Consider the following 16,016-nt stretch of genomic DNA (forward strand, 5'->3'; position numbering starts at 1 on the left):
TAGTAGTAGTAGTAGTAGTAATAATAATAATAATAATAATTTAATTATACCCTGTCCATCTGGCTGGGTTTCCTTAACTAAGGTTGGTTTAAAACAAGTCAACTAAAACAGAGCCACTGCACTCTCAATGTGCTGAAACAAAATTTGAAATCTTATATACTTGATTAGTGTTACTTAACTTTTAATAAAAGAAATAGGAACTTCCCGTTTCCTCTAAGGTAATGTGTTGGAATTGTGCAGAGCCATTCCATCTGCTGTTAGGATCACCATTACTCTGGTACCATTATGCAATGAAATTTTCAAAAATGTATGAAGATTTTAAATGTAAGACACAGCAGAAGAGATTAATTAGAAATATTTGTTGATTCACTTGAGATTCACTTGTATTACATTGCTATCCTTGCAGATTATCAGGCAAAGAACCATCTGTTGTGAGAAACAAGCAGCAGCAAAGGAAGCTTAAGAGGAAGGAAAGCTACCCCAAAAAAGATGAGGAACTTCTCAAAGCCATTCAAAAAGTTCTGACAGACTCAGAAAGAAAATAAAGGACTTTCAAGTACAGTTTTTAAAACCTTATTTTACAGGGTAAATAGCTATTTGAATCCTACTTAAGGGGGGGCTGTTGTGTTTGTTGTTAAAAGAAAAGCAACGTTTACAGCAGTGATCCTATCACTTTAAACTGGCAATAAATTTTAATAATGTATCTGTTTTCACAAGAGCTTTTGCTTTCAAGCTTTCTGTGCTAAAGACAGCACTGAAAGAAAATTCAACTATATTACTTACTGTTATTTATTGTGACATGTTTTGAGAACTCCTGTGAATTATTTTATTCTTCCAGTGAGGGTGCAACTGGTAGATTTGCCTAGATTCTCTTCCCCACCTCCACTCCCATGCTTATTTTAAACAGATCTTTGAAATGAGTGATGACATGTGTGCAAGGGGAGTCCAGGAACAGGAAAAGGTGAAATCTTCCCACTTCAGCCCTTTAAAAGACTTACATTTCAATCCAGCCACAATGCATGGTTGTTGGTTTTCAGACCAATGGAGTCTTCTCTAACATATATTAAGCAAACACATCTGTGTTGTGAATTGTGCAGGTAATTGTTTTATGGTTGAGAGCAAGGTCAAATCTGAAAGACCTACATCACAGTTGTGCAATGTCTTCAGTTATTTTCTTTTATTCAATCATTTCCACAAGTGAACTAGCCCAACACATAAGGCTTGGTGTTCCTTTACCATACACATCTCAGCACCACACATTTGGTGGCCTCATACATCAAACTCTTAAGCCCACACAAGAATACTTTTAACTGACAGCCCCTTCCTGTTTTGGAAAGCTTAAGGAACTTCTGCTGAGACTAGATAATAGGGTTATCAAAAGGCAAATGCCTTAAGATCTATTCCTGCATTCAGACACTATTCTGCGCCGACATGCAATTTATATAGTGATTAAGCCCTTTAAAAATAAAACCCAATTGCAGCTGTTTTGCATGAGTGTCAACCAAAAGCCACCAGAGGTAGCAGTTCTGGGGAAGTTTAAATAGATGGCATCTGCCTGTGCAAAGGACATATCATGCCTGTGAAGAAAGTTGTATTTACAGCTGGGACACATGGTGCAAAATGAAAACAGGCAGCAGTGATGTTAAAGGAATATCACCAACAAAACATTCCTGTTAAAAATTGATCTGAGGAGCTGAAGAAACTGCTTGCTTTAAGTGTTTGTGAGATCTTAAAAGAATGACAATACATCTGGGCTGTCTATTCACCTTACGTTTGAAACAGATATTCAATAATCTAAGTTAACAGAGGCAAAAAGATATGGATGAACACAGGATTAAGTTTCAGAAGTGTACAGATTTGTAATAATGTTAGTTTGTACAATAAGCTGAAGTGTAGAACAATCATAGAATTTAAGGGAGAAATTGATCTAATGCACCTTTTATGGAAGGCATGGAGAACCTTTAGCCCTCCTAATGTTATGGACTCCAACTTCCATGTTCTCTGACTCTTTGCCATGCTCTCTAGAGGTGATGGGAGTTGAAGTCCAACAATATCTGGATGGTTGTGGATGCTTCATCCCTGTTTTACAGCCCAATATTTTGTCTATTCAGAATTACACCCCTCTGTATTTAATGATTCCAGGTAACTATGCCTAGGACTTAAATCTTAATCTCTTCTTAACCTTGAATATTTTAGTATTGATTCACAAGTATATGCCAGAGCTAGGGTTGCCACCTTTGAACTGGCAGAAGACAGGACAGGAAAGGGCGGTGTGGTTGGGGCCCTCCCCTTTTTTCATCTAGTGCTGAAGCGATTTCAAAGCAATCCATTACAATCTACTGCAGCTTAACAGGATGATCTCTCTGGAATTTGTCTCTCTCACACACCTATTTGTAAATCTGTCTGTGCTTGGCTTAAATACATGACCCTTTCAAACACATACATTTGGAGATGATCCCTAACTTGGCAGAGGCCGGGGGGGGGGGGGGGACACCTGAAATACGGTACTGAACTGTATCAATACAGAATGTAGCATTTGAAATAATAATAATAATAAGTTGGTCCATTAGAAGAAGGAAAAAACCCCCTCCAAAATCCACAGCTAGCGATATACTTTATTAGGACCTGCCAAAGTGTTGTCAAAGCATCCTTTTGCAACCAAATGAATTTCAACAGGAAAAGCATAAGGCAAATAAAACAAACCTACCTTCTCCTGGATTAACCGCTGCTGGCAGACTGTCCCAATCTAGTGCCCAACTAGGACAAGGATGAGGGGAAAATGTTGCTTCAATACCACTTTTCTGCATTTAAGAGGAGGGGGAGAAATCTTAAATCAGCTAAATAGGAATGTGAACTTTGCAAGTACTGTAACGATGTCCAAATGTTATGGGAAATTATGTTTGTTAAACAGCACATGTAAAATACAAAGCCACTCTGTTTGTCTATCAAAACATGCTCACTGGGACTAAGGGGAGTTGCAGTCCGAAACATTTGGAGTGTTCCAGGTTGGGGAAAGCTGGCGAACATGAACCAGGAAATCTCTAGTTCAATTCTCAGCTGAGCCATGAATTCCATATTTGGGTAGGCACCTGTTCTTTCAACCCCATTCTCCATCTGCAGTATGGTTATAATGTTGATCATCTTTGCAGAGCTGTTATAAGGGTTACTTGGGAGTTTTGTCTACTTCAAATGAGCTGTATCAGTATTATAGGGTACTCCCCCTCCTTGATAGGATTATACCATCAAACAAAATAGAGTGGTACCTTGGGTTACATACGCTTCAGGTTACAGACTCCGCTAACCCAGAAATATTACCTCGGGTTAAGAACTTTGCTTCAGGATGAGAACAGGAATTGTGCAGCGGCGGCGTGGCGGCAGCAGGAGGCCCCATTAGCTAAAGTGGTGCTTCAGGTTAAGAACACTTTCAGGTTAAGAACAGACCTCCAGAACGAATTAAGTTCTTAACCCGAGGTACCACTGTACAACCTATTTTTAGTGACAGAGACCTTTGATAGAGAAATATGCTTGATATTGCAAGAAGCTAAATAAAAAGTATCTATTATGGATGAATGCATTGAAAAGTGCCTATTTTGTGTTAAATATGTGTAAAATTTAAATGCTGACTTTTTGTGCATTCTTTCAAAATATCTGCACAATCCATTCTATGACTCAGTGCCAGTGAGCGAGTGAGCGAGTTGTGTGTGAAACTATTAAGTTACCATTAATTTTGTCATGGTTGGCCTTGGTCCACCTATAAATGAAGGGTCTTCATGCTCTTCCTCTGGCTCATCAGAAGCTGTGCAGATAAACTGCATGTGTTCATCTGATAAAGAGACCAAGCCTTGATGGGGTAAAAATTGCATATTGCATTTGGCAGCAGCTCTCTTTATTCCAGGTACTTCCTGAACTCTCTGGAACCAACTAGATATCAATGGCAATCTTAACAAGTTCTCTTGGTGTTTCTTGCTGAAATCCTGCAAGGAAGAAAACAAAGCTCTGGTTATCAGAGAAAATTTATGAACCTACCTGATGTACAAGCATGAATCAAGCGTGTCTCTGTTATCTTAAGACATTCACTACCTTGTGGGCTTACCCAGGAATATACTGGCTTTCTGCCTCACTCAGATTCAAACTGTGGAGTGGTAGTGGTTGAGTTGTACACAAAGAGAGATTCTCATGCCTAACTTAACCACTATGACTACAAAGAGTGACATAATGGATTAATGGATTTAAAGCTTAAGAATAAATAAATCAGAGCCACTACAGGAATAGAGCGTTTAGTGGTGCCAGCATTATGGTTCTACCAGTCTGCAGGGGCTGCAGTCCTAAGCACACTTACTAGGGAGTAAGTTGCATAGAACTCAGTGAGACATACTTATGAGAAAATATGCTGAGAATACATAAGCTCCAAGCGATTCATCTCTTCCCAACATCTACTAGATAATGTTGACAGTTTACTGGGAAGCAACACACATAAATGTGTAAATCCTTACCAAAAAATGATGGATGCATGGAAAGAGGACTACATCAGCCAAAGTGAAGTATAGCCCTTCAGCAAAAACGTGTTCCAAGAGTGGCAATTCGGATGTTTTCATCTTCCTAATATGAGAGCGCTCCCTTTTGGCAGCAACTGGTGTTTTCTGCACAGTTAATTTAGATAAAGCTAAACTCAGTTCCAGTTCTGCAGGAGAGGAGTCCAGATTTTCTGCTAATCTTCCCTCTTGTGAAGAAACATCTTTACATGCTTCCTTGACGAATGTCTTTTGCTGTTGAACTTTCTGTCTTCGAATTTTGTCATCATTATGTACTCTTACAGGCTCTCCCAGCTTCTTTTCAAACCGTAATACTTCCTCCGGAATACTCTGAACCTGATCCGAAGACACGCTCAGAAAGTTTTCAACTGCCTGAGGGATGCTGATTTCACAAAGTCTGGTCCATTCACTAACCTGCAAATAAATAGGATTAATCAGTTGACTGTTTTCCAGGCCTTTCGTAATAAGGTGGTGAACATGTGGCTGTCAAGGTGTTGTGGGACTCAAAACACTCATTAGCTCCATCCAGCACGACCAACGGTCAGGGATGATGGGAGTTGTACTGCAGACATATATTAAACTTTGTTCAGTGAGTAGCCTAACTGGTCACTTCTGCATTAGGGTCATGCACTGAACAAGGTTTAATATAGGTGAAATCTTTTATGAGATAGATTTACGAAAAAATAGAAATACTCACTTCAGCACAAGCCTTCAAGCAGGTCTTTTTAAATCCCAAGAGTTGCAAAATGTCCTCTTTTGACGGATCTGCTTCATATGTTTTTTGTACTATGTGCCTCAATACCACAGCAAGTCCTGCTCGACAAAATCTTCCATTCTTCTCGACAACAGCAGGTAAACAGCAGCTCTGGACCACCAAAGGAAGTTGACATCTTTTGATGAAGCAAATATCCAGGTCCTTGGGAAATACTTTGTCTTTAGGCTGGGCATCTGAAGCTGTTTCACCTGGCAGTACTAAAAATACTCTGAATGTCTTGCAGTCACAGTATGACAACAAAAACAAGGATATGGAGGTGTGGAGAGGAAAGACACAATCTGCATTCTGATTAAAGTAGTCCAGGTACAGGTGATCTTCAGTCAATCCTTTCATTTTTTTCTTAAAGGAAGAAATGTGATTAATAAAATTATAAAAGGTTTAATATAAAGCTATGCAAAGCAAAAATGAAGATGATCCAGAACACAACCCCTGCACAAATTGGGGGTTGCCTGTATATATAAATAAACAGAAACAGTAATGCCTAAAATCCATCAATTTCTCCCTTTCTCAATATAGTATGCAAATATTAATTAATCTTTGTTGTTACTGTTTCTAAATGGATTTTAATATTCTGCATTTTGAGTATATTTCTTATTCTGTTTTGAAAGGGAGAACAGTTAAAATAAAAATAAAAACAATAAATATTGCCAAGATTGTTTCAAGGTCACATAAGAGAAGGGTCTTCTGAAGCAAACATTTGATTATTATTAATGAAATGCACTTTTTGGAGGGCCATTATAGGGAGGTCACAAAAATTAGTAATGCATATGCAATTCTTTCAAGTATAAAATATATTTGGTTCCATCTAAATGTTACTCAGAGCAGACATAGACTTAACTATTTTTAAATCTCAATACATTGTGGTTATTCTTTTTGTTTATATATATATATATATAAACCCAAAAGAAAATCAAACTAAACTAAAACCAGAATGGAGGGAAGCAATAAGAAGAGAAGAGGAATGGGTCAGCATGCATAGGTTTTGTTCACTTTCAATGTAGAGGCATCATAAAAAACCTGTACATTCAACTAGGGCCAGAGTTCAGTACAGAATTGCCACAGAGCATGATAAGTACCAAATTTACGTAATCTGTAGTTAGTTCATGTATGGAAAGCAAGAATAGATCTTTTGTCCATTGTTGGATTGTTTGTCCGTTTACTTTTCCAATGTTGTAAAATGATATGTTTGGCAACCAACAGAGCACAACTAATCCATTTCCGTTCCCTGGGGTAAGCTTCCACACAATAAGGAGGTGTTCTATCAAGGCCCTTTTGTCCATAAATTTTAGTTGTTTCCAGAACCAAGTTGATATGATCAGTGTGACCTCTGTCCAGAATTGGAAAATAACAGGATAGTACCACATCATGTGAAATAAGGAGAGTATTGACTAAATTAAATCTAGATAGCTCAATGCATCTATTCTAAGTTTGTCCACATGCAATCCACTGTAATTTTCTACCCACAACCAAGACCATTAATATCCCTATCATTGGCTTGGATCAAAATATGCAGTTCTGCTAGCAGAAAGCCTCTTCTGGTCAGGGAAGACTCAATTTATGATAAATCCAGAGATGTTCTTCCATTTTACTGAAGACCTTTGTTTCATAGACATATGCTACAGGCATCCTTATTCTCAGTTTCTCATACTGTAACACAAGCCCTATATACTATGGTAAAGGTAAAGGTAAAGGGACCCCTGACCGTACTTGCACTTTGTTGTGCTTTCGAACTCCTAGGTTGGCAGGAGCAGGGACCAAGCAATGGGAGCTCATCCTGTCATGGGGATTCGAACCGCCAACCTGCTGATCAGCAAGCCCTAGGCTCTGTGGTTTAACCCACAGCACCACCCGCTCCCTATATATTATGGTAAAGGTAAAGGGTAAAGGGACCCCTGACCATTAGGTCCAGTCGTGAATGACTTTGGGGTTGCGGTGCTCATCTCGCTTTACTGGCCGAGAGAACTGGCATACAGTTTCCAGGTCATGTGGCCAGCATGACTAAGCTGCTTCTGGCGAACTAGAGCAGCACATGGAAACACCGTTTACCTTCCCACTGGAGCGATACCTATTTATCTACTTGCACTTTGACATGCTTTCGAACTGCTAGGTTGGCAGGAGCAGGGACCAAGCAATGGGAGCTCACCCAGTCACGGGGATTCAAACCGCCGACCTTCTGATAGGCAAGCCCTAGGCTCTGTGGTTTAGACATATACTGTGGTGCTACATCTTTCACTACATAGCCCAAGAGTTCACAAAAACCTAAGACTTCAGTCCTGTTTGCTAGAAGTAAATCTAACAAACATTCTTAGGATTGCAGCATTAGGTTGAACACCTAAACACTTCCTAGGGAATAAGCACTAATATATCTGGTGAGACTTATTTCTGAGTAAACTGGAAACTTGTACTGGGTTGCATTGTAAGACATTTTCAGATCAAAATAATTACTTTTCTTAGACTACAGTATTCCTGAATTGCAAGGGGTTGAACTATATGACCCTTGGGGTGCCTTCCAACGCTACAATTCTATGATTTCAATTAAAATTACCTTAGTTCTTGACTGAAAACTCAATTTCCGCTCCCTTTACATTATTTTCTAAATAGTTGAACACACAGAACTAAAGGGAACAAATTATATGCACAATTAGTTATGATTCTGCACCAATTATATCTGATTTATGGAGACTATATGCTTAGGATCCTAGACTTGAACATTAGTACATATTTAATAAATCCCATTGACTGTCTTTTTTATTATTATTATTACAAATCAGGCTGCAACTATTGGACGCTAGATGGCACACTTTCAAAACAATTGCAGCTGAAGAACATAATACCATATTAAAAAAACCCTTTACTATACCAAGAACTGTGATTATTTATTCATAATTTTTTTTTCATCTTTAAGTAGAGCTGAAGTGTGTTATCAGCCAATACAGCTACAACAGATCTGTGTACTGATTTTCCTTTGTATTATTTGTCATTGTTTGTCCAGATGCTTTGCACTAAGGGATGTTTGTCTTATCAAATGCTAATGTTCTGTGTAAACTGTGTCTGGAACTATGTAAAACTTGCTAAATCCTCAGGAATATCACACCTTGGCCTGCCTGAGCCACAGTAACCCCACCTTATGTGTGATGTAATTTCTGGTTGTTTGTCCTTCTCCATGCCAAAATACAAACCCTTAAAAGAGATGTTTCTTCTTGATTCTGGGTCTCTCTTGCCTCCTTGATAGGAGGCGAGAGAACTCTGTTGCAACAGAAAAATAAAGATCTACCTTGCTTTCACTGCATCCTGCCTTCATCCATTCACCTCTGACCGATCATAGACTTAGGGGACTCAGTCCCTTGTGTAGGAGCCATCCTAGTCTCGTGTAGGACCCTGGTAGAGAAACATGCCCGACTGGCATGTTCTCTCCCTCCTGGTCGATCGTTCAGGAGCTTCAAAAGCTTTCTTCTGCAAGAACATCACAGTGACTGATGCCAACAGACATCAGCACACTTAGGCAGTGGCGTAGCGTGGGGGGTGCAGGGGGGGCGGCCGCACTGGGCGCAACATCTGGGGGGCGCTTGCACTCGAGTGCTAAAATCCACGGGTTAAGGGACGCAAATTACTTGCCTTGCCCCGGGTGCTGACAACCCATGCTACGCCACTGCACTTAGGGATCCGCAGAATGTTTGCAGTTTGCATAACAGAACTCAATAGCTCAGCATTTGGCTAATCTACATTTATTTACATATAATACACTTGGAGCATTCTGACTTAGCTCCTTCCTCTTTCTCATCAGACAGCAAAGAGAAAGAACAAGGACAATAGTCCCACTTCACGGAACACAGTAACACAAACATCCTGTCTCCGTCACTTCCCACTCTGTGGAGTCAAAACATACACCGTCATGTGATAGACAACAATCCCATGACTGCAATCACGGAGCAGGAATCTTAACACCTGGGGGAGTTGGCCAGTAAAAGCCAACCATCCCTATTTTTCTATATCAACCCCAAAGCTCCAAATATTGGAAACAATTATCTTTCAGAAAAACACTCACCAATCAAAGAGCTAAATCTTCCAAGTGATGGTGTTTTACGTTCTGCTGTTCCCCTTTTCAACATCTGTAGTTCAGTTACAAAGTTTTAATGGCATTTGCCTATGAAGGATTTAATCTCCATCTCCACCCTGTTTGCACACTGATCCCTGTAGAGAAAGTCAATCCATTGTAAAGTTGAAATAGAATTAAATTGTTGCCTTTCCCAGTTTTTCAAGTCAGTAAAAATACAGTCTCTTCCATTAGGATACTATATCTGTATATCTTTTTATAAATATATTTCATATAAAGAAGAAGTCATACACATCCAGAGCAGGCTAACTGAATGCTGCCCAGGGCTACATTTATATGATTTCTAATGGCACCTATTTCTGAGTAAAAATGCATAGTTAATGCTAAGTCTCTTAACTTGAAAATAACTCACATTGAAGCAAACTTACTGCTAAATAGAAATATTTTTTTAAAAAGAAATCAAAGTATCTAGAAGGATTTAATAAGAATTGTTGGTGTAGTCAAATCTGGAAAATTAACTTGAAAATTAAGGTGGAGAACAAAGAAAAAAGTTGTTAACTATGTGACAGAAAAAAAAATATATAGAAAATGATAACCATGTTTGAATGCCTCCTGTGAAATATGCTACTACTTGAAAATCTTTGTAACTTTTCAGCTTCAGGTTAGAACATCATGACTTCAAGGACAATATACCAATATTTATAAATAAATGAAATGTTTACCAGCCTCAAAGATCAGTAACAATAATTATTATTCCCAGGAATTGTGAATGAAATCACCAAAATTTGTATTTAAAAAAATATTATCATTTGTGTGGTATATGTTTATTTTTAATTCAATTGTATTGCTTCTTAACTTTTGTATGTCATTGAAATATATGTTATTGGTTAAAGAAATATAGAAAAAGAAATATAGAAAAGATTTTTACTTCTGAGTAAACATATTTAGGAAGTGACAGTACTGATAAACGTTATGAAGAAGCTGGTGCATAAAGGGTGTGAGCAGCCCAATGATTTTATCCGGAGTTATTCAACGCATTACTGAAATGAAGTATACAGCCATGTTTTGCAGAACAGGAAGATCTTTTAACTGCTAGTTCTTCCTCTCTCCTGTTTAATACTGCATGAACTGAGCAATTACGGACCCCTCTCAGCAAACCCTAGGGACGTGATTGTCTCACGTGCATGTCTGCAGCCTCCGCTTTCTAGTTGGTACTTGTGAGCAAATGCACCATTTATCCTTTTCTTTCACATTAGCAGTGCACTAGAGTTTGCAGAAGAGGGACACAGCTTTCTACTCCACTTTTAAACTCATTCTGTGGAGAGCAACAAGGTGACATTCTCAATTAAGAGTGTGCCTAAGGCAACAACATTGTTCCTTATTCACAGAGGGCTTCCGAGTAATGAGTAGAGTTCCATTCAGTGGAGATAAAAATAATAAATTCTGCGAACATACAGAAGAACCATCAGGCAGATAGTTCTTCATTTTAGCTTCTTCTGCTGTTTGTTATTCCTGTATTTACTCAGATCTAATGCTCACCATTTTTGGCCAAACTACGTTGCAAAAATTGAGGTGTGCATTAGATTCGATGGCACATTAGAGTTGAGTAAATACAGTACTTAAGCTTTTATCTACAGGTCCAATTGTTAAGTTTCACAATGGGTTAAACGTCATCATTCCCATTTGTTTATTTGATTTCTGTGTCACCTTTCCTCCAAAGAGTTCAGGGCTGGACATATGTACAGGAAATGTACAGATCTTCCACTTTCTGGCCCTCCTCTTTGGTACCTGAGCTCCAGACTTAAACTTCCTCATGGCAATCACAGAATTATCGATAATGGTGTTATTGGCAATTAACATAATTTATTCAAGAGCTGGTCTTGCTAGATCAAAGCAAAAACATTCTGGAGCATCTCAGCCTTGTTTTGGAAGCTTAATGAACAACCCTATGCAAAAGAGCTGAAATTTGCTGCAAACACTGTAGTACGTGATTTAAAAGTACACTTTGCCCTAAATCTTAAATGTAATAATACTACATTCAAAAAGTCACTGGTTATACACAAACAGGTGCACCTCAATACAGGTGCTACCATTATTTTCACCTATGTCTTCCACAGAATATACCAGCTGCAATATAACATGCTCAACTCAGTCTCACCGATATATATTCTGTTGATATTTAAATCAATCAATCATAGATTAATCCTGCAGGCTTTCTTTCATTGTCATTCCCCAACCCATCAAAAGCCTTTTTGTCATAAAACAGATAGTTCAATGGCATTATCTCAAATATTTATCTAGGGGAAAAGGTCTTTTTCAATCTAAGGCAGATGGCAGTGATCAATACAAGCCAGCCTGCTATGTTCAAAGGCCTCCTGCCTTTTATTCCAGCTTAGCTGGTCTCTCAAACAATTGGTTCTGCTTTTAAAACCTAGCACTGCCAGTTTCCTGAGTGAACAAGTCTGTTATTACTATTAAAAAGAAATGCCACAAACAATTTTAAAAAAGAATGCTATTTACCTAAAGCAGACCAACATGAGAAAGACAGTCTACCCATCACTAAGAAAAGGTATTTTTTTAACAACCATTCTACAAAAATAAGAGGTATGGATGGCTAAACAATTTCAGTATTTTCATGCCCTGAATAGAATGAAACAACAAACTATTCTTTTACAAACTGATTTGCGTAAATTATCCCCAGTTTACAATTCATATAGAATACAAAGCCTGCTCTAGAGGTGATCCAATGCATCTGCCACATTCTCATGTAGTTTCCTGGGAAATTAACCAAATATGTATGTGTGTATACATACATGGACAGACATGCACACTTGAGCTTCTAAGCAGGAGATGGAAATTTTCCGGGAAGGTACTTTCTATAATTACAGGGTTGTATCCAACATTAGTCATACTCAAAGTAGACCCACTGAACTCAATAGGCATAATTAAGTCCATTAATTTTAATGGGTCTAATCTGAGTGTAACTTAGTCGGAAAGAACTCAGTTTTTAGGCTATTTGTAGTACAATAACCCCTCCTCAATGAGTTAATGACAGTAACAAATGCATGGTTTACCAATCTGTCACCAAAGGTACCATAGTCAGGATTTTTGTTTTCTGTTATCCTACACAGGAGCAAGAGGGCCTGGAGACCCAACTACAACCTATGTCTGCACTCTTGCCTTGCACTGTGTTGCAGCTGTTTACTCCCAGTTCAGTGGACTAGATGAAAACCCAACTACGGTTTGTAGTGAGAATGACAACTGCATCTCCAAACAGCAAGAGCAGTTATTAACACAACAGAAAATCACTTGCTGAGCAGGACAGTAACTCTCATCTACTTTACCACAGACAACCTTCTAATTAAGTTGTGACTATGCAAGTAAGAGGTATAGAATATAAATAGTATCTCTAACTGCTGGGAGTGAGATAGGATGAGAAATGGAAACCATAGAGAATTGGATCATGGAGTGCCCTCATGCATTGAACAGTTAACTGATAAAATTCACAGCCACAAGATCTGATTGTTTAGATGATTGTCAGAGGGGATTAGATGAATTTAAGAAGCATAAATCTGTTAATGGATACATGTCATGATGGCTATATGCTTCTTCCGGGTTCAGGGGCGCCATGCCTCTCCATATTAGTTGCTGGAGAACAATGGGAGAGAGCACCATTGTCTTCTTGTCCTGCTTATGGGCTTCTTGTAGGTATCTGGTTAATCACTGTGAGAAAGAAGATTTTAAGCTAGGCAACTCTTTGATAAAGCAGAAGTCCTTATGGAAACAGCTCCAAATTAACTATATTGCATTATTTTATATAGGACCCTTTGGGGAGCCTTTTAATTAGAAAGTGGGTAAGGGGAAAAATAACATACAGCTGCGCTACATCTAGTTAACAATAGTGATTAACTTAAAAGCTGCATATGGACAATCTCACTTTAGGAGACTGGGAGAACTATTTAAGCATTCACAATCCTTGCATTAAGTTGTGAGTGATTGTGCATGCCCGTACAAATGCATGAGTACAAATGAGTATGTTTGTATGTCTCCTAAATAATAATAATAATAATAATAATAATAATAATAATAATAATTTATTTATACCCTGCCCATCTGGCTGGGTTTCCACAGCCACTCTGGGCGGCTTTCAACAGAGTAGTTAAAATACAGTAGTCTGTTAAACATTAAAAGCTTCCCTAAAGAGGGCTGCCTTCAGATGTCTTCAAGAAGTCTTCTATGCCCATCCTAGTTTGCCTATTGTCAGTCCGTATGGAGAACAGAGACGAGCACATGAACAGCATGTGCGCTGCAATCTACACAACTGACTCCCCACCTACTCCCCATGCTAGGTGCAAATTTCAAACTGGATTCAAACTCCACCCTGGTCATGGATTTACTGGGTGCTACATAGTCTCCACCCTACTTCCAATAGAGGGGAACAAATAGTAGACTACTTAATTGAAAACAAGCAGTCTTGTACCATGAGGCTGAATTAGTCAAGAAGTTGGAATCAACTTAAGCCTTACTTTTATATCGTTGTAATGTGCTTACAATTGGATCTTAAAAGTTCTAGCACTCCAAACTCTGTTAATGTGCAGGGATTCTAACTGACAAATAACCAGAATTCAGTAGTTTTTTGCAGATAATCTTTGTGTGTTGCCGTTTAAGATTTATCACTGCTTTGTTGCTCCACACTAGCATGCAGCATAAACAAACAATCTCTGTTTTAGCATGATGTTTGAACCTGGGATAGTGGAATTGTTTCACTCCAACAAACTACTGTACAATCTGTAACCAAGGTTTATTGTTGGCTGGCTAGCTGTACTTAAAGCAAAATAAACCATGTTCTCCTGACTACTAAATGCAGCGGGGCAAAGTAGCCCAGATCACATGTTCATGGTAAACCATTAATGTGTGAACAGTGTAACTGTCTTCCTCTCACTGCTTTTATTAAGCCTTTGAGAAACCTTCATTGTGGTGGTATATGCTTTTGTGCTTGTGGAAATGAGGCAAGCTCAGTCTCTTCCTTACTCATAAAGGGAAAGGGACCCCTGACCATTAGGTCCAGTCATGACAGACTCTTGGGTTGTGGTGCTCATCTCGCTTTATTGGCCGAGGGAGCCGGCGTACAGCTTCCAGGTCATGTGGCCAGCATGACTAAGCCGCTTCTGGTGAACCAGAGCTGCACACGGAAACGCCTTCCCGCTGGAGCAGTACTTATTTATCTACTTGCACTTTGACATGCTTTTGAAGTGCTAGTTGTCAGGAGCAGGGACCGAGCAGCGGGAGCTCACCCCATCATGGGGATTCAAACTGCCGACCTTCTGATCAGCAAGCCCTAGGGCTCTGTGGTTTAACCCACAGCGCTACCCGCATCCTTACTCATAGCAGAACATAAAGATTCAGGAATTATGAATACAGTATAGGAAGCTCATACACATACACCAGCTACAGTGCCTGCTGGCAGCTTTCTAGTATTTCAAATAGGGTTTTCCAACCTTAGCTGGAAATGCCAGGGATGAAACCACGTAACTCTCTTTGCATACAAAGCATTTGCTTTATCACTGTTATAACCCTTCCTTACATTTTTCATCAGTTACACTGTACAGAGTGTTGCCACGTGTTTAAAAACCGAAGCATGCACATCTTTCAAAAGTTGCCTGACGTGCAGACATTCAACAGATGCAGCCTCCCACCCAGCTCTACATGCTGGAGGAAAACCCCACCTGTTGAATTTTGGCTGTGCCCCGTGAAATCATCTACTTAATAAGCTCACCAGCAGCCAGTATTCAACAGGTGGAGTTTTGTCCCCCCCCCCAAAAAAAGGGGGGGGGACATGCTTTGTAAGAAAGAAGCTGGCAATCTTATGCTCGGTCCTGCGCTGAAGCTCAAGCCTGTCTGGAAACCACCCACCTCCCTAAATGTATAGGTAGAAACTAAATGGAGCCCACTGTGCCCAAATCCTTTGCATCACCACCTCACCTCCAGCAGCAAGAGGAGACTGTAGAGGCAGCAATGGGTCGCTGGCACTAAGCAGCTACAGATTTCTGGGAATCGGGTGGGGAGGGAGGACTAGATCACAACCCTCCATCTACGCCCCCCCCCCTTGAAACCATACCTAGTCCAGGCATAGGCAAACTCGGCCCTTCAGATGTTTTGGAACTACAACTCCCATCATCCCTAGCTAACAGGACCAGTGGTCAGGGATGATGGGAGTTGTAGTCCCAAAACAACTGGAGGGCCGAGTTTGCCTATGCCTGAGCTAATCAGAACCGGCCCTGAGTGAGTCTGACCCAAGGGTGAAACGGTGATGCACTCTGCACGCGCTCAGGAGGCTGGATTGCCCAGAACACCATCGCCCCGCCCCCATGAATTTCAGCCAAGGGGTGGCGCCCAGCTCCCTCTTCGGTCCTCCTCCTCCGTCGCCCCTCTCCTGCTCCCCCGGAGACCCTCCGCCAGAAACTTACCCTCAGGATCTGCTCCCTTATTAGCAGGCAGCCGCCTCCCGGCTTGAAGTCGCAAGCTCCGCCTTTTCCTGCCTTCCGTCATGGCTGCCGCCCGCCGCTTCCGGTGCCTGCCTCCGCGAAGGAGCAAGCGCGGCAGGGCCGGCGGCACCTCCGGGGAGAAAAGCCGGGAGCTTCGCGAGGTGGAGGTC

General features: G+C 40.2%; 1 protein-coding gene across 3 annotated transcripts in view; it reads right to left on the bottom strand.

The window, feature by feature from the left end:
• The window catches only part of GSTCD (glutathione S-transferase C-terminal domain containing), a 55,460-nt gene extending 39,467 nt beyond the window's left edge, over positions 1–15,993 (bottom strand). The window contains exons 1-7 of one of the 3 annotated variants that reach the window (XM_083756555.1): positions 15,829–15,963; positions 9,353–9,498; positions 7,853–7,922; positions 5,230–5,646; positions 4,494–4,946; positions 3,720–3,974; positions 2,708–2,801 (exon numbers count right to left, since the gene is read on the bottom strand). In XM_083756555.1, the coding sequence (XP_083612681.1) occupies positions 2,708–2,801; positions 3,720–3,974; positions 4,494–4,946; positions 5,230–5,640 (1,213 nt within the window). In that variant the 5' untranslated portion in view covers positions 5,641–5,646; positions 7,853–7,922; positions 9,353–9,498; positions 15,829–15,963. Of the gene's footprint in view, positions 1–2,707; positions 2,802–3,719; positions 3,975–4,493; positions 4,947–5,229; positions 5,647–7,852; positions 7,923–9,352; positions 9,499–15,828 lie in introns of all 3 variants that reach the window. The other 2 variants (XM_083756554.1, XM_083756556.1) reach the window with 2 other exon arrangements.
• Between the last annotated feature and the right edge of the window lie 23 nt (positions 15,994–16,016).

This window comes from Podarcis gaigeae, assembly GCF_964106915.1.
Source record: "Podarcis gaigeae genome assembly, chromosome: 9".
Classification (NCBI taxonomy): domain Eukaryota; kingdom Metazoa; phylum Chordata; class Lepidosauria; order Squamata; family Lacertidae; genus Podarcis; species Podarcis gaigeae.